The sequence below is a fragment of the Hippoglossus hippoglossus genome, chromosome 9 (genome assembly GCF_009819705.1).
Source record: "Hippoglossus hippoglossus isolate fHipHip1 chromosome 9, fHipHip1.pri, whole genome shotgun sequence".
In the NCBI taxonomy this organism is placed as follows: Eukaryota; Metazoa; Chordata; class Actinopteri; order Pleuronectiformes; family Pleuronectidae; genus Hippoglossus; species Hippoglossus hippoglossus.
The window spans coordinates 7,292,220-7,318,253 of NC_047159.1; the positions used below are offsets into that span (position 1 = coordinate 7,292,220).

Here is a 26,034-nt window from a genome sequence, read left to right on the forward strand (position 1 = left end):
TCATGTGTGATTTGGGTTCACAGGAGTCACGACTGAGCAGTGACAAAACAAATGTGATTATGTGCTGCCCTCTGGTGGGAGTCAATATAAAATACAGCATAGACAGAGTCTCGATCAGAGGGCATTTCTACATAAAGGCTTCATGAAAACCCCTCCCCAGCATTATTTAAGTTTCTTACCTCTACTTTCCTTTATTTATTCTAGTTTACGTGTATTGTTCATACTAAATATAACCCAATGTAAGTGTCTCCACAAACGAGCATTTTCTTTAGAATAAACCATCAGCATCAAGAACAAGACGTTTAAGTTAATAGATCTTTATTTGATATCATATCTTATGTGTTTTCATTCAAAAGGCATGAAGACAGAAAAGGAGAATGAAAATGGGCCACAGATATAAATATACAAAGAGAGGCATAGTCTTTACAATCAGTAACATTACATAAAGGCTCAAGCTAAACGTATGGACATGGGGCACAGCACTTTGGATTACTAAAAAACAACTTCCACCAAAAAGTCACATTGGTCACAGGCCACATGGGAGTTAACACTTAACTTCATGCAACTGCCCGACATTCAAGCTGTGCCTTCAACCGTCCACAAACAATAGAGAAGTTGTACTCATGTGCGTTTTCTCCCCCCCCCCCCCCCCCCCCCCCCCTTTGGCAATGCTAAATATACAAAACACAGCCCCGGTGTAGTAACTGCAAATATGGAAAACCCCAAAACACAGAGAGCGTAACCCAAGTCTATCCAGTGTCACTGGGAAATACAAGATGAGTACCATGCCACAGATCGAATGACTCCTGACTGGTCCATGACACAAACCAAAAGAGAAGCGCAGTAGTACAGTCAAGTACGAGATGACAGAATAGGCCACGTTGGTCAGAACTGAAACCTACTACTTTGGCTACTTCAAGTATCCGATTACATTTTAAACCCCATCTAAAATCTTCCAGAATTCACATTCACAAATATTTTTAAATGATTTCAAATCGGCACAAACTCTGATAACGAATATAGTGAACGTGCGGATTACCATGAGTTTTTCCAGAAGCGCACGGAAGTCAAGATGCTAGTGCAATAGTGTAGTAATTGAAAACAACATTGATTTTTTTAACATAACGTAATAAATAACAGAAGAGACTTGAGAATTGGTTTGAGAGGAAACAAGAAGCCAAACATCCAACAATCAGCAGAAACTATGAGCCACATTCATCAGTGGTGAACATTATTAACAAAAGGCACAAACTCATGCACACACCATGTACCTGCCACTAAATGCACATGCTCAGGCACACGTGCTTAGTATGGGATCTGATTTTGGTAATACTGGATCATGTCGTAGGTTTTACTCCTGTAAGACAGAAAAGAGCAATCAGGTGAATGTTACTCTCAGAAAACCCAGATAAACAATGACATAAGAGGAGCTTGTATAAACTCTGCTGACCTGTTGCTGAGGAAGCAGTTCTGAATGACTTTAATGATGAAGGAAGCTGCATCTTTCTCACTCAGACCCGGGTTGAATCGCTGCCTAGATGGTGGCGAAAGAGACGATGAGCAAAAAACAAAAGACATTCAAACAGCTCGGTCACATTCACACTGTCACACACATGCACACGCTTCCAGAGGCCTGACTCACTTGAGCAGTTTGATGGTCTGTCCTCTGAAGCAGGGAAGTCCAGTGTCCAGCATGAGGTTAACTAAGGAGACGACTCCATCCATGTAGGGTCTGATTCACCAGAGAAACGTTTATCAATGTGTGTTGTCTTTAATGTACAGTGATCATTTCCTACAGCACATTAACAGACTCACCTCACAGCCAGGTAGCCTCTCACACACATCTCCATGAACCACTTGAAGGGCGTCGCCTCCATCTTGCCACCCATGATCATCACCATCTCATCGGTTAGTTTGATATCCGGCTCCCAGCCGAGGTTTCCGCCGGGGGAACTTTCGAACATGAACCCAAAGTCTGGAGGAGGGGACACCAGAATTATTATTATTATTTCATCATTCTATTAAGGAGTCATGTCAAGAGGCCTTTTGGAACGATAAAACCACACAAACACCATAAAGTGTGGTGCAGCCCTACATTCAAACCAGGACCACACATACACATCTACTTCAGTACATGCACACAATACACACCGATGTGGATGAGGTGGCCCTGGCTGTCCAGCATGATGTTGCCATTGTGTCTGTCTTTTATCTGCAGCAGGAACAGCAGTAGGCTGTAAGCTGCCGTGCTGCGGATGAAGTTGTATCTTGCCTGAAAGAAGCAGAGTATCAGAATAGGAATATCTGTGAATGCTGAGAAATAAGGAATCGATTTACAGGTATAAAGGACTGATGAGGGGAAACTCTTTGTGTTTACCTTCTGGAAAGCTAGCGTGGATTCATCTCCATACTGGTTCCTGAAATAGTCGTACATGCCGAAGTCTGTCTGCCGGCCCAGCTGATCACGAGACTTGCAATCTGGGATGCACTCGATCACTCCACACTGTGGAGGAACATCAGAAACAGGAGGAATGAGAAGTGGTTTGAGTTCCGGGGGGAAAAAAATATCAGAATAGTGGAACCTGTATTACAGAGGAGGAGAGGAGAGGTTTTATATGAACTTACTCCAGGGGCCGTGGCCACCACTCTGTAAGGAAACACGTAGAGGTCCAGGCCCACCAGCTGGAAGATGTTCTTAAACAGACTGATGATCTGGAGAGCCAGCATGTCCTGTCAACACAAACCACTATGTTGAAATTCTAGCTAAAATACTTGAGCCACATTTGGATGTCATGAAGTTAATGTGAGATGGTATTGTGATCGGTAAAAGGTGTGAAATGGAGACCTGTCTGCAGTCGTCTCCCACTTTAAAGATGGCTGCCTGCCAGCAAATTCTCTTGGCCTCTTCCTCACTCTTAGCGTCGTCCACAGAATCGGAGCGACACATCAGACCTGAGGGGAGGACGTCATGATTTGTCTGTGCACAGTTTGAGAAGTAGCTTCAGTTTGTTCTTTTGACAGTGACTTTCTTTACCTTCTTTTTCCAGCTCACTGACTCCACAACTCCTGACTTTGAATTTCGCCAAGTAGGGAGCTTTGGCAGCACTAAACAGTGACACGAGCAGATAGAAGAGGTTCAGTGAAGCTGTTTGTGAATCTGGGAACTGTTACCAGCATTACAGTAGTAGATTTTGAGGCCCACCTCTGCATGGGGGTCCCAGACTTGTAGTCTATATCCAAAACTATGGCCTCAGGATTGCTGGGAAGATAACAGCCCGGTTGAACTTTGATTTGTGACATGGACTCCAGGCAAGCTCTCTTCCTCTCCTCCCCTTTGGGAAAAGGTCTGATGTAAACAAACAAAAACAACATGAACACAGTGTTATGAGTTGCTACTCAGAATAGAATGCATGGGTATCTCACTGAATGACTCCAGACCACAAGTGACAGTCAGGCTCTGCTGTTATTCACAGAGGTAACTCATTGGGGTGCAAAGTGATTGAGAGTGGAGGCCAGGGGACAGTTGAGGTTTCTCCCCCGACATGTTACAATTAGAGCAGTAATGAGGGCAGAGGGGAATTTTGTCAGCCTCTAGTGGGCTGACAAACTGCTCTATGAGCGAGCGAGCAATAATGGGAGCTGTCAGAAAAAACGACTCATCAGCTGCAGAGTGTACACACTGGTGGACAGGTAATCAGGGGCAGTGGGAACACAGCACACGTCGTCTTCCAGGCCGGTGCATAATCAGAGAGACAGTACGGCAACTAATGGCCTAATAAATGAACAACAATGGGATTGTGGGAGCAGATCAAGGTGCTGCGAGGCAGGTAGAGAACAAAACATGAAGGCTCAGGGGTAAACTGATTATCACTTCATTAACATCTTAAAGATTAACCAGAGTGTAGTGTTACTCAGTAACGGAGGCACTCAAAGAAAAAAGTAAACTGTGGTACAACTCTGAGGCCTTTTGACAAAGTTTGGTGTTCCCATCAATATTTCATTGTATCTTACATAATTTTGTATTAATTAGAAAGAAGGGAAAAGAAAGATGAGGAGCAAAGATAATAATAGTGAGTGAATATTAAGAGAAACTGAGGAAGACCAAAGCAAAACTAGACTGGAGAGTAGGCACCTCCACCAAGACCAGACAGTCTGCACTGATTCATGAATTCCTTTCTGAAATCTGCCACCTGATCTGGATCTGCACCAAAACTGAATGTGCTCTTCCCTGACCCAGGTGTCTGTGTTTGTGTTTAATCAAACAAACAAACAAACAAACAAACAAACAAACAAACAAACCAACAAACCAACACACATCTGACAGGGGAGAAAACATAACCTGCTTGGCCGGAGTAATAAATCAATGGGGTTAAAAGATGCTATGTTATGTCGGGATAACAGGACAATACAGCTGGTTGCAGCCGGCAATTGGTTTGCTTTGTTTTATCAGCAGGATTACGCAAAAAACTATTGAACGGATCTAAACAAAACTTGGTGGAAGGATGGGGTCATTGGTCCAGATAGAGGGGCGTATCCAGGATCTTTTTTAAAATCATTTTCTTAAACAGTATTTTGACATTCTTGTTGGTCCTTTGCAGAGATATGAGCTCTACCGAGTGCAGTTGTAGTTTTAGATGTTTCAGTGATCAGTTGGTTGGAGTGAAGATGCTGTTTGGAAGGTAGGAAATATGTGGTATCTGTAGTGTGCATGTATCATCAATGTGATCATCTTAGATAGTAATAAAAAGGTGTATATGTGGTCAAAAACATGCTCAACACCAGCATTACTTAAAAAGTTAAAAGTGTGTTCATACTTAATAATTGCTGACACGTTGATGATCTTATTGAAGAAGTCAAACTCTCGCTGGTAGAAATCTTTGGCTGGACCAGACAGCGAGCCGGTGATCTCCTCCACCATCTCTTCCAACAGCTCACCGATGTCAGCTGTAGGGAGGGAGATCAGAGCTCTGTACATTTCTATGTTCATGTCTGTGCACGTGTGAGCAAGAGAGACAGAAACAGAGACATCTTACGATCTTTTTGGCTTGCTTCCTCGTCCAGGTATATGTTGGTCTTCATGTTCCAGATGAACTGGTGAGCCAGCAGCTGAGACTTCTGAGCGGCCCACAGGATGTATTCTCTCACATAACCCATCTACACCAGGATGCAAAGGGGAAAGACAGATGATGGAGGCTGTAATAGTTTAATGATCTGATGATATGTGAGCTTTAAATGCCATTAATGACGGAGAAATCAGATACTTTACCTTGTCGTAACGAAGTGCTTGGACGATTTGAGGAATGTAAAATAAAATGGCATCCTAGAAACATGGGGAAAACAAGCAAGAAAAAAGAAATAAATTCCACAATCATGTCAATATATACAAGTGATATATTGCAGATACTTTGAGAATCTCTAGAGCTTATCAGTCACAGTTTCAACAGATTTTCTCAGTGCTACGTTCACATTAGTGTGAATTATAAATTCCTGAATGGAACTAAGATAATTTGTCCAACTTGTTGTGTGTATGGGTTCATACTGGGGGAAAGGAGCGGAGCACTTTGACCCCGTACTGGGCGGTGAGTGGGTGAGGAGGGTACATGGAGGAGAAGTAGGAGAGACCAGTCGGGGGATCAGCAGGGGCCCAGGACAGGATGTGACTGAGCTCTGGAGAGTCGGCATCGATGGTGTGCCAGGTCACCAGGAACTGAAAAAAATGAATAAAAGAAAGAAATATGGAAATGTGGGCTAATGATTTTAGACACGAGTGCTTGAATATGTTCTCCCCTGTACAGCATGTGTCTCAGGATCTGTTATTTCTACATTAAATATGAAAGAAAACCCCAAACATGACGGTGTGTTCGCTACACTGCAGAGGAAAGTTTATTACTTTTTAAAGTGACTAGAATAAACAACTATGAGATGTCAGGGAGGATTATCTGCTAAATCATGGTGGCCTTTAGGGAAGTCTCTGCTCTGCCTCCCCAGCTCCTTCTTCAGGCAGGTATGAGGCTCATTAGGAGTTCAGTTAAGCAGAACTAAATGAAAACGACTAGAGAAAGCTGGAGGGAAAAAGATGACTTCATAACTTCAATAACACAATAATAATAATACCAGTACCAGTACATAGCAACTGGGAAGCAAACCATGAAGTGACTAAACTTTTTTTTTCTTCTAGTTGTTGTTACAACTTGACAGAAATGCAGAATAGTGAACTTCAAATTGTTATTATTATTATACTTCATCTTTATAGTCAAAGAGTGTGAACAGCAATGAATGAAACTTAAGTATTAACTGTCAAAAGCTGCTAAATCCTGCATATTCAGAGACAAGTGTGTGACTGAATCTCTAGTTATGGCTTTAGATGGTTCAATACACTGTATACTCAAATGCAAAATGAGGCCCTGAAAGAGTTTTACAACAGATCTTTAGATTACAAATACAAATAAAAGAGTACAGAAAAAGTAAAAGCGAAGTGACAGCTGTAGTGTATCACTCATACTTGAGCAGAGTTTGGAGTTGTTTTGTGACAGAGGACCTCACCTTGACTGCTTCAGGAACATCACACACAGCAGCTGGATCCATTCGCACCAGACGAGTCACCTCGGAGACGATAGCCTCTGTGTTTTTAAATCTGAAACACAAAAGGGGGGAATATTTTTTTCCTTTTCAGATAAATTGCCCTTGTTATATAATAAAACTACATGTTTGTCTTTTGTGTATGTGTAAAATTGGTGCTTCATAGATTGCACTTATCTTCAATCAACAACATTGAAGTTACAGGCCTCTAACAAATCTAGGGACTGTGTATCGACCATTTGTGCACATCAAGTAATGAGGTGATATAAAAACTTTAATTTGCACGTTGGAAGTATTTCAATTCAGCTAGAAATAGTAACTCATGATATAAGATGATGTCACATGTGCAAACCTGAATTATCTGCCAGGGCTGTTGTTTGAGGATCATTCAATTAGTCTCACATAGCTAAGATACTATTAAGATACTATTATTGGAGTTAGTCATATTTTCAAATTTGTCAGACAGAATCTATCTGAGGTTGATAAAATATAATGCATATATTTTCCGTGTGTACCGAGCAGGCAGCTGCAGGGCGAGGTAAGGTGCGATGCTCCACGCCAGGTTCACGTTGTCCTTCCACTGTTTCTCTGTCAGACTGATGTATTTGGATCTCCAGTTAGCAATGCTGGTCTCCACCGACTGTTCAGTAGCAATAGCGAGCTCCTGAGTGGATAACGGGTTGTACCATGTTGTCAGCCGCTCGATCTCGCTGGCCTGGAGAGAAACATGGTTAAACTAAGACACGGTTCAATTTGGGTAACATGCTCTAAAAGTAGTGGTACAAGGAGATTTTAATGATCTGGCCAAGACTTATCTTACTTGTCTAACACAGGCTGTTATCCAAATCCTAACCCCAATTAATTTATTAATACAACACAACACCAGAACTACTAAATAAATTCTTTGTTCATTATCACACATTTGTGAACATCAACAGTTGAAAGGAGGTAAATACCAGTAGAGCTAGAAGTAGAGTCCTGCGTTTCATATAGTATTTGTGCAGCTGAGAGCCTCTGTTGCTTTTTTTGGACAGGCCTGAAACAGAACAGGAGCAAGATGTGTATCAGCAACAAATCTCGACAGCGGAAACTTCTTTTTAAAGAATATATCTACACCTTTACCTGATTTTTTGGATATGGTGGACATCCCAGAGGACAGAGGGTAGGTGTTGATCCACCCCTGAGCCGCCTGCTGCCTATGGCCCACCGCTGCATCGAGACTGCTCCGGCTATCTGCCACTGCCACCACAGAGAGGCTGTTCACAGACATGTCTTGAGGATCTATTAAAAGAAAAATGGTATTAATTCTTTTTATCCCCCAAAAAATTATGAAAATAGTTGAAAAGCCCAGATGCCATGAATGAATTTGTATGAAAGAATATTGTTGCCCCCTCCATTAGTGTAATCTGGGAGGTGTAACCACTAAATTGCCTCATGGGTACAGAAAAAGGACAATGTAATAAACTCTAAACATTTCCTCACAAATTATACATTAACAGCTTCAACATTCAACATTAGTATAGTGTGAATTATTAGTCTGCTCATTAATTTATTAATACTGAAAGTTTAGGCCACAGATTTCTCTCTGCTGTACCTTGAGGAACCAGCTGGCTGGCAGCGAGATACTTCTTGTCAGACTGCATGCTGGCGTAGAACTTGATCATTATACTGATGTCTTCTCTCAGCCTCTTATCTGTCTGAGTGGGGAACTTGGGAGTGACGCTACACAAAGAAAGAGATGGTGAAGACATAAGTGGACAGAAAGAGAGATTTAAATCACACTAAGTTCTCTTTTTTTTGGCCAACAAATTCAGATTTGAGTTTTTTCTACCTGAAATAGTCGAAAGCTGTGGAATAGATCTTCTCTCGAAGCACATTTCTGATGGTGGCATTCGTCACAACATCAGCATGCAGAAGAGTCAGTCCTAGTGTCAGAAGTCTGAAATAAAACAAAGTGATGACACACCTACATATTGCAGCATTTAATTTTACATCAGTCGAGACACGCTACCTGAATCTTGGTCCAATGGCAGCAACATGTCGGTTCAGACTGCTTTTGGGTCCCCCGACAGTCAGAGACAGAGATCTCTGCAAAATAGCAGTGAATATCTCCACTTGGTCCGCACTGCTGTACTTGGCTATCTCAAACCTCTGCACCACAAACTAGAGAGAGAGACGAAAAGAGGGATTAAAGATGTAACAGTTTCCAGTGGTTATGCCCTTAAAATAATTAGTTCAAGTCCATTTTATGAAAAATACATCAAAAATAATAGAATCTGTTATTGGTGAACTCTTCAAGCTAAATACAAATGCAAAAGAAAATACACAAATGGCAGATTTTCAAATGATTCTACAGTATGTTCCTTTAATCAGTTTCATAGCCCCAGTTAATGAACATGTGCATGCTTACTTTTGTAGATTTTACTGAGATATAGTGACAGCTTTAAAGAAACTGTGAGAGTAACATAAGTTGAGAATAGAGAGGACAGTAAATCAAAGCAGAAGTTTAGTTCTCAGTGTCACTGACCTCTATCCAGAGAAAGTGAGGGATGACGTCAGGTGCACAGGGTGCAGGTTGACTCTCCTCTGAAACAGCCAGAGGGCCGGCTTCTACTTTAGCCTCCGAAAACAAACCCATCTTCAACTCTACTGTCATCTGCCAAGCTCCTGCCATCTCACGCATGAACTATGCAGAGGGAAAGGAGAAGATAAGAACTAATCTATTCTAAAATATAAGACACACTTTAATTAAGAAATAGTTAATATGCGTTTTATGAAAAATGATAAATATACACACTGGCACTTCCACCCCGTTGTGTGCAGCCAGGAGCCATTCCCAGCAGGCAATCGCAGATTCCATCCCATGCTCTGTAAACATCTTCAGAGGAGACCAACACAGATGGTGAAGGAGCTGAGGATCGCAGTCTGGAAGAAAACATTTTGTATCATGACTGAAATATTACGCAAAAAAAACTTCCACTACTGTTGAGACATTTAAGGTAAATGAGGCAGAGCTGCTCACTCTTGGTAGATATAAGCAGGGCGGCCATCTTGAACATGGTCTGGGTGAAAGCCTCTGGGTCTTTTCTGTCCAGAGCAGAGGTCATCTGAAGGATCATCAGCTTGTTGAGGTCTGACTGACTGTGAGTCGCCTCTGAGAACTGGATCATACCAGCCACCTAGGCCGCAAATAAACACAACAGTATGAATCATCCTGTAAAACAGAAAGTCCCGGAAAGTCACGTCATCTTTATATTTGTAAAAATGAAGACACCTCTCCTGTGTAGCGGTTGCGCAGGTTGAGTGATGCCATGAAGTTGGAGTAGTCCTTCTTCACACAGGCTGGACGCTCTGTCAGCTGGGTGGTCTGATACAAAACACAGTTTAGGAGCCATTTAAGGTCAACTAGTCACGGCGAGGAGGGTAAGATATACGTAGCTGTGCTGTAACACGTCTGGATATACTGGAAGTTATCATGTCTGAGCCCTGAGTCTATATTAAATGTTCAGACCAACCTGAGGGAAAGCAGCCTACGGTTGGCCACATGGTGGAGGACAGCCCCAGCACAACCAGTAAGCCAAATGGGCAAAGAGCCAACCAACCCACCCGTCCAATGCAGGTAAGTAACCAGGTAACCAGCAAATCCGTAAACCAGCCAAGCAACCAGGTAGGTAGTTCGGTGCAGTTTAATAAAGACAAAATACAACAAATGAAGCAAATGAAAAGACAGATATAGCAGAATGCGAGCCCAAGAACACACACGAAATGCATAGCAAGCAAAACAATGTCACACAGACTTGTAACCATGCACACATGGACGTACAGTACTGTAAACAACTAACCCTAGTGTTTACAGTGCTACACAATAAGCGCATATGTGCACGATGTATACAAGACACCTCTGGTCAACAAAACCGCGTTGACAAAGCAGCTAAAAAGCACATTTACTATGTTAAAAAGCCAATAAATGTTGGACAAATATTAATAAGCATCAAATCAACAACCTACCACCAGCCTCAAAGTCTAAGTTTAAAGTTTGCTTTATGTTCCAAGTACCGTCAGTGCTCTGTAAAATGTAGGATTTCCCTTCTACAAAACTACAAAAATATAAACAAAACAAACAGAAAAGTGTTTATAATAATACAGTGTCGTTATGGTGATGGATGCACATTTGTTCTGCAGTCTTATAATGTGCTTAACATGTGACTAGCAGTAGGGTTAAGACAATTAATTTGGAACATGTCTATTCGTCTGTCCCTAATCTGAGGTAAATCGGACATTTACAAGACAATAACTGAGGTGATCTGAACATGTACATGTGTTAGCATGTGTGTCGGTGACTCACGCCTAGCGTGGTGCTCTGTCTGTTGTAGCCTGCAAAGTGCAGAATGCTCTCTGTGGCCATGGCCAGCCCAGTGTGCTGCGACAGCCCCGACACCCAGTTCTGATGCTTGTTCAGGTACTCCTGCATTACACATAACATTCAGGGAAGAAGAGTCAGGAAGAGATAAAGGGAAAACATTAATAAACCAAAACGATGGCAGATATCATGTCAAAATATAAAAATATTTCCCTTAAATTGAATTATATAGTTTATGCTATAGATTTTGATTACTGAGGAAGAGTTGCTAAAATGAAAAGTACAACTAACGTCAAGTAGATGTTTAGTATTTGAATATCTCAACTTTTAGAAAATCATTTTCTTAGATATACTTTATTATAATTTTAATATATAATATAATTATGAGCAAATAAAAGCTACAATCAAATGTGTTTCTCTAATTAAATCTGTATCAGGCATCTCGTCAACATGAAGGTAACAGAACTGACCTGTAGGTGGGACTTTGTGACTGAAGGGGCCCATTTCATCGCCTCTTTCAGGATCTCACCACAGCGTGCAGCAAAGTCCTTCACTATACTCTGAGAGGAGATAACAAGGATACAGCATTATTGAATGAAGTGCTGATGGAGACTAAATGAAATGAAATGCATCCTTGCAAAATATTATTATTGAATTGAATTAGTTAATGAGTGATTAACATCAAATATCTGCTACACAGTTTAATTTAAATCTCACACATTCTAATTTAATTGAAAAGATCAATTCCACTCATTGAAAAAAATATTCAGACTACGCATGAACAAGATCACTACTGTGTTTACAACCGATGCTGTGCTGTCCTCTAGTGGACATACATGTGATAACAACCCAAACTCACCTCTCGGGCTTCGTATGTGTCAGGGACAGTGATCCTGTAGGGGGTGTCTGGAATGTCGTAGTATGGCTGGTCCTTGTGAATGTCCTGAACAGACAAATAAGGAATTTGTTGCAACTGAGGCGTCTAGTTCCTATAAAAACACCTTCATAGGATTTAATAACACTTTCTTCAGGCAAAAATGATCAAGACCTGCTTTTCTTCCACTGCAAAACAAAGTGTGACATTAATGACAACTGATTTTTTGCCACTTATAGATGTCGTTGTTCATCACAGGGGTTGAACATCCTGGCACCACACACTGCCCCCCCCCTACTTACAGCACTGAGTGACAGAGACAGTGTCTGCAAAATATCCAACATGGTCTTTAACACACGACCACTCCACAGCAGATGGGGGAATCTGGTTGAGGTAGAAGGATACAAAAAAATACATGTGTTAAATGATGAAAAATAATGGAAGCACATAAGGTGAGTGAATGATTACAACTCACGTTTCAGCCAATCCAGAGAGGTATTTGTCTGCCACTCTGCGGATCCTCTTGTGGGTGTGGTTAAAGTTGATCAACAAGAATTGAGCATGTCGCTCTAATTCCTCCTCATGCTCTTTGGTCTTTGGCTACAAACATGATAAATAAACTTTGTCTCTTAATTCAGAACAAAATATGTGATCAGTAAAATGTCCAGAGAAACCATGTTACCTACCTTCTCAGCCATCATCTGGAGGAAGACTTCAAATACCTTATCACCGACACAAATAATGCACTGCATCATGCCTGTGAACATATGAAGACATTTGAATTCGTATTTTTGTTTGAATTATGCAATTTGAAGGAAGGACGAGGCCGAGGTTTAATGGATAAAGTCCTCACCAGATTTGTCCTTCTGGATGGCTTTGTCTTCAAAGTATCGAAACATGACCTGGAACCTGTCGGGATCGTTGGACCGCAGCATCCTGAAAATGTGCAAAAGGTGCAGATGTATTACAATCAGACCTAATTTTATGGAAGGATGGTTTCAGAAATGTTGAAGTATATTTTAAAACTAAAATGGCAACTAGAACACATGCCTACACCAAGGCCAAACAATCCTACATGTCTTTCTAGATCTTAAGCTGAAACCAACAAGCTTCATCAGCCTGAGTTAGTCAAATCAAGTAGGTATCTTCCATATTAACAAATACTTTAGCAGAAGGAAATTGAAGGGATCCAGTTCCAAAAAGCTACATTTTTATATATATTTCCATAGAATGAGGCCAGTGGATTTCACCCCTCCATTGAAATAGCATTGAGAAAAGATTTCTTGAAGCTTTTATGAACCAGAGGAATTATTGCACTTTCTCAGTGTCCATACAGGCTCTGAACAGACTTTAAGACGGACATAAAAATGGTGAGTGTCCTTTAGGAAATAATGCCAGTAGTATCAAAAGACAAGAAATTAAATGCTGGATCTGTAAGCACCAAGGAGCTGACCTCATGTATTCTAATCTGTAGACTGAGAGCAGGTAGGTGGACATGGCAAAGTCTAGCTTGTTAATGAGGGCAGATACTTCGGCAGTCGGGTCCAGGAGATTGCTGATGGTTGTCCGAAGATCGCTCAACTCAGCCTGGAGGACAAGAATTGAAAAGTTTTCCTGTTTTAAGAATGCTTGTCACGACCTTAATGCAAGAAAAAGCATTTTGATTTTAAACACTGTACCTGTGTTACTGTGTCATTCTTCAGAGCCGAGTTGTACTGCAGTTCGGAGCGAAGAGGTTCTCCACTGGGGAAGGTGAGCAGAGGAGACTTGGTGGCAATCTCACACACGCCCTCATACCACTCCTCTGGCCAAAGCCCTGAAAATACGTAAATAAGAAATGTATTACTTACACTGATGTTGGTATGATTGTAGGCTACTATCTCTCATTTGAACAGGTTATTTACACCAATGAAGGAACATTCCTATATATGTTTGGTTATATTTGGGTTGATAGTGATGATAGAAATTTTAACAAATCTTTAATAGCAAAGATATATAGACATCATCCACATAGATAAAATATTTCCATTTCTCCATTTGGCAAGAAATAATTCTCCATGATTACTTAAACTTGCATCTCTTCCTGAGATATAATCTAAGCAAACAAGTCTGAGGATCTATGACCCACAAACGAAAGCAGCGGGGCCGCTCGATGTTTTGAAACCTGGCACAGGTCACAGCTGAGTTTCAGAACAAGAGATTTTGTAATTGGGTGAAACTGCTGCCCAAAAAATCAAATATCAGAGAATGTTACTTTAAATAACGGCTCCCACTCATTTTATGGGATACAGTGTAGAACTTTCTTCTCTGTACACAGGAAACAGTTCATCCTTTGCTCACCTGATCCTTCAACAGCAAAACCCATGACCACCGAGTACAACCAGAAGTCCCTGAACAGCTTCTGGAGGCGGGGCTTGGCCTCTTTGATTGGCGGAAGTCGTCTGGTCAACTGAGAGTTTCACAGAAACATTGACACAGGGAAAGAACAGGACAAATCTTAGGTGATTATAATGTTTATCACACAAATGATCACATTCAGGTAAAATAACTCCAAGAGAAAGGTATGGAGGAAATCCATACCTTTCTCCTTTGGCCAAAATTAAGACATACAAAAAATAGGAACAAACAACTGAAAAACATAACATACCAGAATATGAGCTTTTAGTTAATACTAAATATTCTAAATAGCTGAATTGTGAAGAGTTCAAAGTTTTAGTCAGTCACAGCACTTTTTGGTCTGTTTGATCTGGTCTATTTGTTCAGGAGGAGCCGACATCAAAGTTCAGTTTTGTATTCAATCCTTTGCTCTTAGTCCCACAAACAGAAGCAACACAGCACTTAGCACCAGCACACAGCAACGGTAAGACTTTTACCCTAAAACTATTACTTATAATTAAGGTAACTATTTTGAATTTTTACCCAGTGAAGAGGTTAATTAATTCCTACAGATTTATAAAAAATGTAATTTGATAAATTCTACCAAATGCTGATCAGACAATTAACCAAGTTAAAGTTAAATGTCCATCGGTTGTGCTTCAGCCCTCAGGATGTGGGTCATCACTGTCATCTCAGCGGCCTGTCTGTTGGTCAGTCCGTCCCTGGCTGGAGTCAAAGACCTCAGCTCTCACTTCACTGACCTACAGCCGGAGCCCAGAGGCGTTGAAACAGACGGGACAGTGAATATAGAGGCCATTCCCCTGGAGTTCCACAAAGAAAACACGCTCACGAATGACCTTGTCTTTGATGGTTTTGAGGATGAAGATTATATTGATTTTGATAAGATCCTGGAAGCGGGCAGTGATGACTACATGTACGTTGAACAGGTTTTTACTTCTGTGAGGTTACATCACAAATTAAATCTAGAGAAAAGAACTTTAAAGGTAAAGTAATAAAGTAAAACAAATCTTCTGATGGAAGGCTTACGTGAAACCGTTTTTATATTTATACACTTGTATTGGTGACTTTTCAGATTGGATGTAGCCTAAGTGTATATACCTACTATAAATATAAATATAAGACACATGTACACACATAAAAATACATACGATGCAGCTACTATGTAATGTTCTAAATAGCAAAGCATGTGGTTGTATGGTTGAATGAAGTATTTATGATGTTCCACAGTGAAGGCGATGAGATAGATGACATCGCCACGCCGGCCCCAGACATTGATATATTCGCGGAACCCTCTGACCCAAAGATTCGTCGTGCGAGACTCCTGCGGCTGTTCCACGGTCGTTCTCGCCTTCAACGCCTCAACATCGTCAATGCCCATTTCGGTTTTAATCTCTATCGAAGTCTTCGCAACGACGTCAACCAGAGCGACAACATCCTGCTGGCGCCTGCTGGCATCTCAATCGCCATGGGGATGATGTCTTTAGGGGCAGGACCGGGAACTCACGATCAGATCTACAAAGCTCTGGGATTTGCAGAGTTTGTCAACGCCAGCCACCACTACGACAACACAACAGTGCACAAGCTCTTCAGGAAGCTTACACACAGGCTCTTCAGGAGGAACTTTGGTTACACGCTACGCTCAGTAAACGATGTCTACGTAAAGAAGGATATCCAAGTCAAAGATACTTTCCGTGCAGAGACAAAAGCTTATTATTTCGCAGAGCCACAGTCAGTGGACTTCCGGGACCCTGCGTTTCTGGACAAGGCCAACCGCCGCATCCAAAAGATGACCAAAGGGCTGATCAGGGAACCACTGAAGAGTGTGGACCCAAACATGGTGCTGATGCTTCTCAACTACCTGTACTTCAAAGGTGGGAAACTAAAGACACACTCTTCTGCACCTACTCTTAAATTATGTGCAAGATTTCAGTATTGCAGAAGTACAATTTCAGCACAACTGTCACAAAGTAATCACATGACTCTTTGTGTGCGTAAACAGGTACATGGGAGCAGAAATTCCCCAAAGAAGTGACTCACTATCGCAACTTTAGAATCAACGAAAAGACAAATGTACGTGTGCCAATGATGAGCAACAAGGGGAACTATCTGGCTGCTGCTGACCACGAACTGGAGTGTGACATCCTTCAGGTGGGTGGCCTCACATTGATTTGAAGTATTACTGTGAATATACTGATCCATAAACGAGCTGCATAATAACAACTGTCTTATTTCCAGCTCCCATACACAGGAGACATCAGCATGCTCATCGCTTTGCCTCGAAAGATCACTGGCATGAGGACCTTGGAGCAGGAGGTCTCCCCCACCGTTGTCAACAAGTGGCTCAAAAACATGACAAACAGGTCAGCAGTGTTCTTTCGGTCAACTAATGAATAGCTGAGGAAGAACACTGTTAGTAAATGATTACCAAACCCTTTTTCTCTTACAGTTAATGGCTTGAAAATGTTAAGATCTAGACAAAATGTAAGTTTTCTACTTCTCCCTGCAGAACCCGTGAGGTTGTGATACCTCGCTTCAAACTGGAGCAGAACTATGACTTGATTGTGAATTTGAAGGAGATGGGCCTCACTGACTTGTTCCAGGACACCGGAGATTTCACTGGAATGACCTCTGAAAAGGTCGCCATGAACTGGGTGAGTAAGACGAAATGAGTGAGGATTTTACTGAGACATAACCAAACCAATCAAAAAAGTCTTTGCGTCATTCAGTAACCTGGACACCTTATCAACTGCGATCAATACCAGCTTCTATTTCAAAATGCTTGTAATCTCCCTCCGCAGCTGAAACACCAAGGAACCATCACTGTGAATGAGGAGGGGACCGAAGCTGCTGCTCTGACCCAGGTCGGCTTCATGCCCCTCTCCTCTCAGATCCGCTTCACTGTGGATCATCCCTTCCTCTTCCTGATCTACGAGCACCGCACAGGCTGCCTCGTGTTCATGGGCCGGGTGGTCAATCCCTCACAGAGCTAAATTTGAACAAAGCGCTAGACCATTCACTACAAAAATCTTTGTTTAAAACTTCCAACTTTACTGATTACTGATTATAAAAGCTGAGGATTTGTTATTATTTGTCAATTTTCCAATTGGTACAATATGTGAAATTTGTAGTTTGTCTCTCTTGAACATTTAAACTTATTCTTTCATGTTTGTCAGAATGACTCAATGACGCTTGTTATCTGCCCATTAATGTTTTATCTCTTACTGGAGGAGTGTGCTCAACTCAACTACACCACGTCACTGTCATTATCCTCATGCTGTACTGTAATATGTGCAGAAAGACCATGGATGAATTTTATTATCAACAAAGGAGATAAAATAAAAAAAGAACACGACTATACGAGGGACATCATTTCTGTTACTGAATACATGACATTATTTTTTTTTTACAAAGGGAGTCCTTAAATAAAGAAAAACATACCTTATTATTTAATTAGCAGATTTTGAATTCAACCTAATTAAACTTAATGTGTCAACAAATGAAAAAATATTATGAATTGCTCTTTTTTGTAGGTGTGCTATTCAACTAAATTGGCTCAAAGTGTATCTCTTGGGAAAAGAATAGACTTTAGAAAGTCCATAGACTTTAAAAAAAATAATCAGTAGTGAACTATTGACACAGATATTTGGACTGCAGCTGACAGGGTAAATATTTGTTCATGGAGTTAAAAGCTAACTAACAGCTTGGATTCATCTGTAAGAAATGTGCAGGGGAATCGTCTCATTACTCACCACAGCAATCACTGGGATAAGGACTCCAAGATTTCCAGCACTACTTGATGCCTGTGGGAGATAAAGAGCCATTACCAATGTGTCAACAACGCCGTTATCAGTTTGGTTGAGTTGTTTGTGCATGTCAGCACGTACCTTCAGCGCTGGTCCCTTGTCTGAGGCCCTCTCACTGGCTCTCTTCCCCTCCAGGCCCAGTTGGACAAACAGCTCTAAAAGGTTCACCATTAGCTCGTCCACCAGCATCTCCCCCTGCAGGTTGGCTGCAATGTTGGCCAGAGCGTTTATCACAGCCAGAGAGCAGTGCCTAATGGGAGAAAGATGGTGTATACTAACAGTTGTATTCTGTGCAGACATGAATGTACAAGACCAACAAGACGTACTTACTGCAGTTGTTTGTTTTTTTAATATATAACAGAAGACGCTACTGCAAAGCAAACAAGGGGACTAAACTATTAGCGTCAATTACGGCTGACCACTTAGTAGCAGTGAGCAAAGAGCCAAATTTATAAACATCCTCCAGACTAAATTTTCTCTTTTTTAAGCCAAAGCAGTCCCCTAGAGTAAATGGTAAACAGGACGGGAGCAGATACTGACCTGTAGCCATGATCTCTGTCTTTAGTAGCCGAGTAAACAACTGAACTGGCCTGCACGCTGATCTGCTGGAACAGGTTCCACACCTCCTGATAGATGTATTGCTATGAGAAAGACAAATGAAAATACTACAAGTAAGAACCAATACAATTAAAGATAAAAAAAATGCTAAATGTTTATTTACTATATACAATATTTACTTCTTCTCGAAATGAAAAATCCAATTATTAGGAATAACATGATAAAATATGCAAGATCTGTATCAAGGCTGAACAAGGCATTTTGTAAGTGATCTGTATCTGCGACATAAGGTCAGATCCATTTCCAGCCCTTAATTGTAGCCTTCCACACTCGGAGCACACTGGCTGTCAAAACAACCCATTACTGTTCAGCGGTGTGTCAACTGGAACACCGGAACCTATTCTTAATGCACTGAGCAAGAAAACAGCAGCTTTCAATAATTACAGCATGTCGGCCGATCTGGGTTACGTTTTAATTTGCTCCTATTTAAACCACAGATGTTTTAAACAATCACCCAAACCCATCAAATACATTTATATTTCTTCTGCAACTAAACAAATAGTTTATCTTCTCAATGATCATCTGGTAGTTATTTGCTTCCCTCACGTCCCTTTTCACCCATCAATAAGTAAAAGAATAGAGGCAATGTGCTCTTTAAATGTGACATCATAGTTCTTACATTTCCTGTGATGATCATACAGCCGAGCTGGTCGATGATGAGCACATCCAGCGGTGATGGAGGCTGGCAGAACTTCTGTTGGAGGATTTGCAGGATGTACTCCATGACTTTAGGAGTGTCTCTCAGAGCCACAGCAATGTGGCCCAGTCCTCGAATGGTGTGATCTGGGATAAGATGAGCGTCCCTGGCAAACATACAAGTTGTATTTTTAGAGTAGCTGCTCATCGGTGTCTAGAGCCAGAAACTCTTCTGGCTGACTACACAGCACAAAAATGCTCTTTTTTTTTTGGTAAACTATAAATGTTGCTCACTTGTCATTTTCTTGTGAAATGTACAGACGATTGGACAGACTGGCTAAAAAGGCCTCTGCTATCACTCGGTCCATTGTCAGCCCAGCTTTCAGACATCTGAGAGACAATAAAAGATAAACATTTAAAGTTTAAATAAAAATACATTAAAAATCTTTCCTTACAGCTGTGCCAGGTGTTTGTGTCTGACCTGCAGATGTTGTCAATGGAAATGTCTCTGAGCTGCTCATACATAGACGGCTGGTCTTTCCTGTTTGACAGGATGCTGAAAGTGGACTGAGAATGCTCATTGGTCACGTTTATCCTAATTTCTCCAGTTCCTTAAAAAGAGTAAAAACAGCAGAGACAGAAACTTCAACACAAGATAGACATCAAAACAAGCATTTGAAAATATATTACAATTAAAAACCACTCTACAAAATATGATCCTGTGCAGAAAAAGGGTAAATGTAGAACCAGACCTAAAGAGAGTGTCATCTTTTATAATTTAACTGCTTAGCAGCTGATCTATGAAAAGGCAGAACACTGTGCAAGGTGGCCCAGAAAAATCATTCGGCTGAATTATGTTTCCAATCGTCTGTATCTGCAGCTGCTCATCAATAAACACTCTGCTCAGATCAATAATGGATGAGAGCCGGACGTAACAATGTCACTGTTGTTAATGTATATTTGTTACTGCGGCATCAGCCACAGCATCTAGTCCCATTTACTGTTGGCTTTTGTGCAGCTCTTGAGATCCTGGGTTCATGCAGGACGTATTGTGAAATCATTATAATTTGTAGGGAAAGGTTTTCTGTCTATTTAAGCGGGGAATTATATACAAATTAATATAAAATGTCTAAGATTCAGCCATTTTCACACTGAATCATGTTTTCTTGTGATGCCAACACTGTAAACAGAACAATCTAAACTCTTCAAAGTCTCTAATATGACTCATGGTACATTTTAGAACAAAATCACGTAGGCGGTTGAATCTCAGTCCAGTAATAGATTTGAAGTCGTCTGTACCTGTGTTGTATTGGCTGTGATACTTGTAGAGTTTTATAAGAACAGGGGAAGGAACCACCAGGAAATCTCTGAGAGACGTTGTGGCAGAGTGAGCAACAACTGGAAACCTCTCACACAGACGACCCAGGCCCTAAGACAGAGGAGAACATGAAAGTAAAATGAAAACTAAAACTTAAAAAAATAGAGCACATTCATCAGCTTCAAAAACTAGACATCTAACATTCTGACAGCCAAAGATCTAGTATCCTTTGAAACAATTTCCCTCTATTTTTAAAATATCTCTCTATCTTATAGTATTCTACCTGTAGGCAGCAGATGAGCAGGGGCATGTGAGCAATGATGACTTTACTGGAGGTTTTTGACTGTAGTTTCTCGGAGAGTTTGGTGCACAAATTCTCTGCACCTGAAAACAAGACACCAGAAAGGAAAGGTGGCATCAGCTGTACAAATAAACACATCCGGTATGCATCTGATCACAACATCTAAAAACACTGCTCTCTTCACCACAACCAATCACCTTGCTCATCTTTGACGGCCCACACCATAAGGTCCACGCAGGCGGCGTTGGCTTGGCAACGAAGCTTGAGGTGGCTCTGTTCCCCCGGCAACCCCCCCGCATCGTGAAGTACCCGCTGCAGCTCCGATTGACTGCTGCTAAATTGCTCCAGTACAAAGTCGTGCACTTCACGTACGAACCCTGACTGCAAGGCTGAGAAATATGACGACACTATGGACATTTGACAAAATACAGCAATAGGAATCACAAAGTGGTGCTTTAATATTTAACAAATGAGCTCTTTATGATGCTTTACCTGTCATGTAGTATAGTGTGTCGCGCAGCATTTTGAACACGCACACATACAGAGGGTCACTGAAGGTTTTGTAATAGAGGTTGATTCCAGGATTAGACTTCATAACAAACAAGAGAGACAAAGAAGGTTATTTGACTGATAATGACATCATAACCTTTTGTGTGCAGACGCTGATTAAACACTATAGTTACCTCTACAACTTCTGTCACAGTCGCATCCAGGGTTTTCAAAAAAGAGTCAGAAACACATTTCTTCACCTGTAAATGGACAACACACACAAAAGTTGGTGAAGTTGCAAAATACATAAAGAGGATGGGAGACAATCGAAGCAGTATCTACTATTACTGTACCACGTCGAGGAGCTGCTGGAGCAGATCCACAGAAACCTCCACCTCGTTTTCTTCTTCCTCCATGAAGAGAGGAGACATTGAAAAACTGGAGCTGACTGTGGAAAAGAAGTGGTCAGGGTCCACTACACTGCTGTCTGGGAGGTAGGCGCCTGGAGTGAAAGAGATTTAGGTGAAATAAATATTAGTTCAAAAGACATATTTATACTTTACTGTAGTCTACTGAAATTATTGTCAAATAAATATTTGTCTCTATAATGGACATCTTCCTCTATGACTGTGGATCATCAGTGTAGATTGATGACACAAGAAAAAATAAACAGTATTTGATTGTGACACCAAAAACGATGAGGATAGCAGCTTATGTTTCAGGTTGGTGACATTTTTCATGCAATCAAAGTCAAAGGAAAGTGAACTGGAAATGCCAGTTTTCTCACGCATGGTAAAAGTACTGTAAACTAAATCTGGATTGAGAAAGGACTGACCAATAGTATATGGAGTTGGCTATAAAGCTTGTTCTGAAACAGTTTCATTATCATGTTACATAAGACACACACAGACTTTAGCACCACAGATGAGTCACTTCCTTGATGATAAGACAACTGTGTGAGTGCCCATTCAAAGTGAAAAGAGAGATCACTTCAAGGCAATGAGATAAACACCTTCATTGTGTGTTTTACTGTAGTATGTACTTAGTATGTATGTAGAGTATGTGATATATGTGTGCAGGGTATAAGTACATATACATTTATACACACAAAGTTATGGTGAGTTGACAGAATCCAGGTTTATGGACAAACACATATTTAATCAAAGCATCCTATGCTTAAGGAAATTTACCTTCAAAATAATGTGGGCCAGGGGTTGTAGGAGAGCAGGGGGAGTGGCCTCCTGGGTCTGTACACACCTATGAGACAAGACGGTACAGAACGTCACTTTAACCCACTGACAAAACATAACAAATTCATGGAAAATTACACAAAGCGTATGAGAAAATAAGAAGATTCAAATGTAATTCCTGAAAGCACAAAACATGCAGCTTGCTCCATCACCACACCTCCTGGCTGCTCCCGGTGCGTCTGCGCATGGTGTCACTCTGGCACACGGTCAGCAGCGAGGATGGGAGGATAGACCGAAAGTCATTGAAGGATCTGCGCCGCACTCCCTCTGTTTCCTCTGTGACGCAGCGGGTCTGCGGTAAGTCTTTGGGGAACAGCTTTGACAACAGGGCTTCGTCTGTGTTGCTGTAGCGGCCGAATGCTCGAGCCATGCCGAGCAGGCCGGGAACAATGTATCTGCAAAGGTAAACTAGAGACGAGAGAGCATTTATGAAGCTTTGTCATTTTCGAAGGACTAATGTGTGTCTGTGTGTAAATGTACCTTTGTCTTGATTATCAGGCGTTTGGCACATCTCCTGCAGTGCCTGTATAACCTCCATTATAGTGTTCAAGATCTGGTCGGGAAACAGTAGAGACAACAAATTAACACTTAACTCAAATGCACCCAAGTCAGTGGATCCCACCGGTTTTTGAAACTGACCTCATGTCGGGATTCTGGGTCCCTTTGAGCCACATCTGCCAAAAGAGTCACGAGACAGAAGCTGAAGGTTTCTGAAACTGGGAGAAGTTCTGAAAAACACAAAACCATACAATTAAATTCCACATAAGTGCGCAGCAAGAAAAAGAATCAAACAGATTCCTCCAAAAACTAAAAGGCAATCAAACAGTAGGATTTACGAGTGGAATGGCCAAACAGTATGTTGTCCCAATGCCATATCTGGCCAATATAATTTGGCTCTTGTAAGAAACTACATTGCAAAACTGGCAATTTATACATCAATAGATGGATCAACACAATATATATAGTACTGAATAAGAGCAACATGTAAAGAACAAACTGTAAGAGGATTGGTCTTACCCTTTCCTTTCTTTCCCAGGCTCTCTTCGATCCATTGGACCCGTGGTAAACCTCTCAATAGGCTCAGCAAGTACGAAACAAGAATGTCTTTGTGCTGCCAGAGTAAAGCAAACAACAGCAATTGTTGGCAAAGAACAGCACTTTTGTTTGTCTAACAAGCAGTGATAAATCAGGAATATTGGGACAAGAAAATATATGAAAACATCGCTTTAACGTTGAATATTGAAGCTTCCATCTCAGAATAATCAGAAGCTTTCCCACCGTGTCTCAGTGTGATGAGGTTAGAGGCTTTCGATGCGAGCTTCAGGCCTAATCGCCAGCTTAATCAGATTATGGCAATAGAGAGAATAAGCTTATCATGGTGATATGGTGTGTGTGGAGTCCTGTGAGAGGCTGAAACAAAAGTGGACTGATAGAGCTAATGTAGTACGACTAATCGTTTCTAAATGTGTTATCCTGTAGCATCCCTATGGAACAAAATGTAAAATGTGTAACATCCGGATTTTAAATCTACCATAGTATCCAGTCACTGCGGGGACAGCCTGATGTTTAACTTGATGAGGAAACGCAGCCACTGTGACAAATCAACATTCATTTACTGATCACCATCACTCACCTGCAAGCCAGACTCCACCAGAAACACAGCCAGTGCAATAACAGCATCTCTGCGACGCACGTCTAGAGTGAACACACCGCGGACTTCCTGTGGACACATGCATTGTAGCTTCTGGACCTGAAAAAGGAAAAATATATATTCAAGGAAATTACAGGGATAGAAAAGATAACATTCAAATAGAGGAGGCGTTGTCAGCTCCAATTCGAAGTTATAACATTTGCTAGAAGCCGTATCAGTAAATTGCTTTTTCCAATGCATTACACATTGATGTACACTGGCCCCTGGTCAAAAAGTTAACTTTATTATCCCACAAGGGGAAATTCATGTGGTCATACACATCTCAGTTAAAACACAGAGGCACTCCATACATGCACACACAATCACACACACATATATTAAGTAATAGACCTACCAACAATATAAAATGTGCCCATAAAGAGTGTCGAGTAAAATACACAATCTAAATGTTCATCTCAACACACCACATCCTGCTTTCTTAAAATAACAATACTCAGTGTGACTGTGTCTTGATGACTGCATCCATAGCTCCCTGTTTATGTGTTACTCCCCCTCCAATATAAAAACAGATTATTGAATTTCCATCACAGCTCTTATCCAGAACTCAACGGTCCTTCCTGGGTTTCATCTCCAGCTGATAAACCAGCAGGTTAGTGACACATGTAACGTGTCAACTCTGTGTGGCTCTTCACTTTGTAAACCTGTTTGACTGCAGTGCTGAGAGAGAGAGAGAGACACACACACACACACAGACACACACACACACACACACACACACACACACACACACACACACACACACACACACACACACACACACACACACACACACACACACACACACACACACACACACACACACACTTTCTCCTGCATCGCCTCCTCTTCTTCTTCTCCTGTCACAGTGAACACACACACTGAACACACACTGTCATGTCGCTGATCACAACACAACCATCGCCGGAGCGGAAGCGCAGCTACACCCATGAATGAACTGTTGCTCCACGTTAGCTAATTAACGAACATACGTGTTACAGACGCTAAACTCGGGGCTTTTCTCCCGCCTCACCTTCTCGACCGGAGCGGGACGGTGGGCGGCCAGAGAGCGGGCCAGCGACAGGACTGTGTTGAAGTAGAAGCCCCTGGTTCCACCTCCCATTGCCGACATGTTTACCCGAACATCAGACGGAGAGATTCACCGAGAGGAAGCGAGCGAGCGGCTGGCGGCGCCGCAGTACGGAAACCCGGCAGGGACAAATGTGTTCGCCTATTAGCGGAGCGGTACCAGACCCACAGACTGTAAACAGACTGGAGCACCACTACTGTTATAACTTTATACTGTTATCACTTTATACTGTAGTAACTTTATTTTGTTGTAACTTTATACTGTTATTACTTTATACTGTTATCACTTTATACTGTAGTAACTTTATTTTGTTGTAACTTTATACTGTTATTACTTTATACTGTTGTAACTTTATACTGTTATTACTTTATACTGTTGTAACTTTATACTGTTGTAACTTTATACTGTTATAGCTTCATACTGTTATAACTTCAAACTGTTATAACTCTATACTGTTATATCTTCATACTGTTATAACTTAATACTGTTATAACTTTACACTGTTATAACTTCATACTGTTATAACTTTACACTGTTTTTAACTTCATACTGTTATAACTTTACACTGTTATAACTTCATACTGTTATAACTTTATACTGTTATAACTTCATACTGTTATAACTTTACACTG

General features: G+C 41.2%; 2 protein-coding genes across 6 annotated transcripts; one reads left to right on the top strand and one right to left on the bottom strand.

Moving 5' to 3' along the window:
- Positions 1–301: 301 nt before the first annotated feature.
- On the bottom strand, positions 302–25,525 carry pi4kab (phosphatidylinositol 4-kinase, catalytic, alpha b). 4 transcript variants are annotated; one of them, XM_034594952.1, is made up of 55 exons: positions 25,346–25,522; positions 24,259–24,375; positions 23,643–23,736; positions 23,265–23,353; positions 23,106–23,178; positions 22,783–23,033; positions 22,566–22,632; positions 21,729–21,877; positions 21,570–21,635; positions 21,379–21,475; positions 21,084–21,275; positions 20,869–20,969; positions 20,567–20,696; positions 19,749–19,878; positions 19,562–19,657; positions 19,251–19,434; positions 18,554–18,654; positions 18,095–18,263; positions 17,960–18,010; positions 14,154–14,262; positions 13,493–13,629; positions 13,267–13,400; positions 12,667–12,749; positions 12,500–12,570; positions 12,289–12,413; positions 12,116–12,197; positions 11,799–11,882; positions 11,410–11,499; positions 10,925–11,044; positions 10,095–10,109; positions 9,854–9,946; positions 9,602–9,758; positions 9,377–9,504; positions 9,107–9,265; positions 8,591–8,742; positions 8,411–8,518; positions 8,174–8,301; positions 7,702–7,818; positions 7,536–7,615; positions 7,095–7,294; positions 6,544–6,634; positions 5,540–5,707; positions 5,267–5,320; positions 5,034–5,154; positions 4,815–4,944; positions 3,203–3,346; positions 3,035–3,105; positions 2,846–2,952; positions 2,626–2,730; positions 2,378–2,503; positions 2,152–2,272; positions 1,816–1,975; positions 1,643–1,732; positions 1,451–1,534; positions 302–1,357 (listed from the first exon to the last, which is right to left on the bottom strand). In XM_034594952.1, the coding sequence occupies exons 1-55, from the start codon at positions 25,442–25,444 to the stop codon at positions 1,306–1,308; spliced, it is 6,252 nt and encodes a 2,083-aa protein (XP_034450843.1). In that variant the 5' UTR covers positions 25,445–25,522; the 3' UTR covers positions 302–1,305. The 4 variants fall into 4 exon arrangements, with proteins under 4 accessions (XP_034450843.1, XP_034450841.1, XP_034450842.1 ...); XM_034594950.1 differs by having other exon boundaries at positions 7,702–7,860; XM_034594951.1 differs by lacking the exon at positions 10,095–10,109 and having other exon boundaries at positions 7,702–7,860.
- serpind1 (serpin peptidase inhibitor, clade D (heparin cofactor), member 1) lies at positions 14,559–17,572 on the top strand. Of its 2 annotated transcripts, XM_034594955.1 has the most exons (7): positions 14,559–14,673; positions 14,853–15,123; positions 15,438–16,081; positions 16,210–16,358; positions 16,446–16,570; positions 16,717–16,861; positions 17,009–17,200. In XM_034594955.1, the coding sequence occupies exons 2-7, from the start codon at positions 14,861–14,863 to the stop codon at positions 17,198–17,200; spliced, it is 1,518 nt and encodes a 505-aa protein (XP_034450846.1). In that variant the 5' UTR covers positions 14,559–14,673; positions 14,853–14,860. The 2 variants fall into 2 exon arrangements, with proteins under 2 accessions (XP_034450846.1, XP_034450847.1); XM_034594956.1 differs by lacking the exon at positions 14,559–14,673 and having other exon boundaries at positions 14,861–15,123; positions 17,009–17,572.
- Positions 25,526–26,034: the final 509 nt, after the last annotated feature.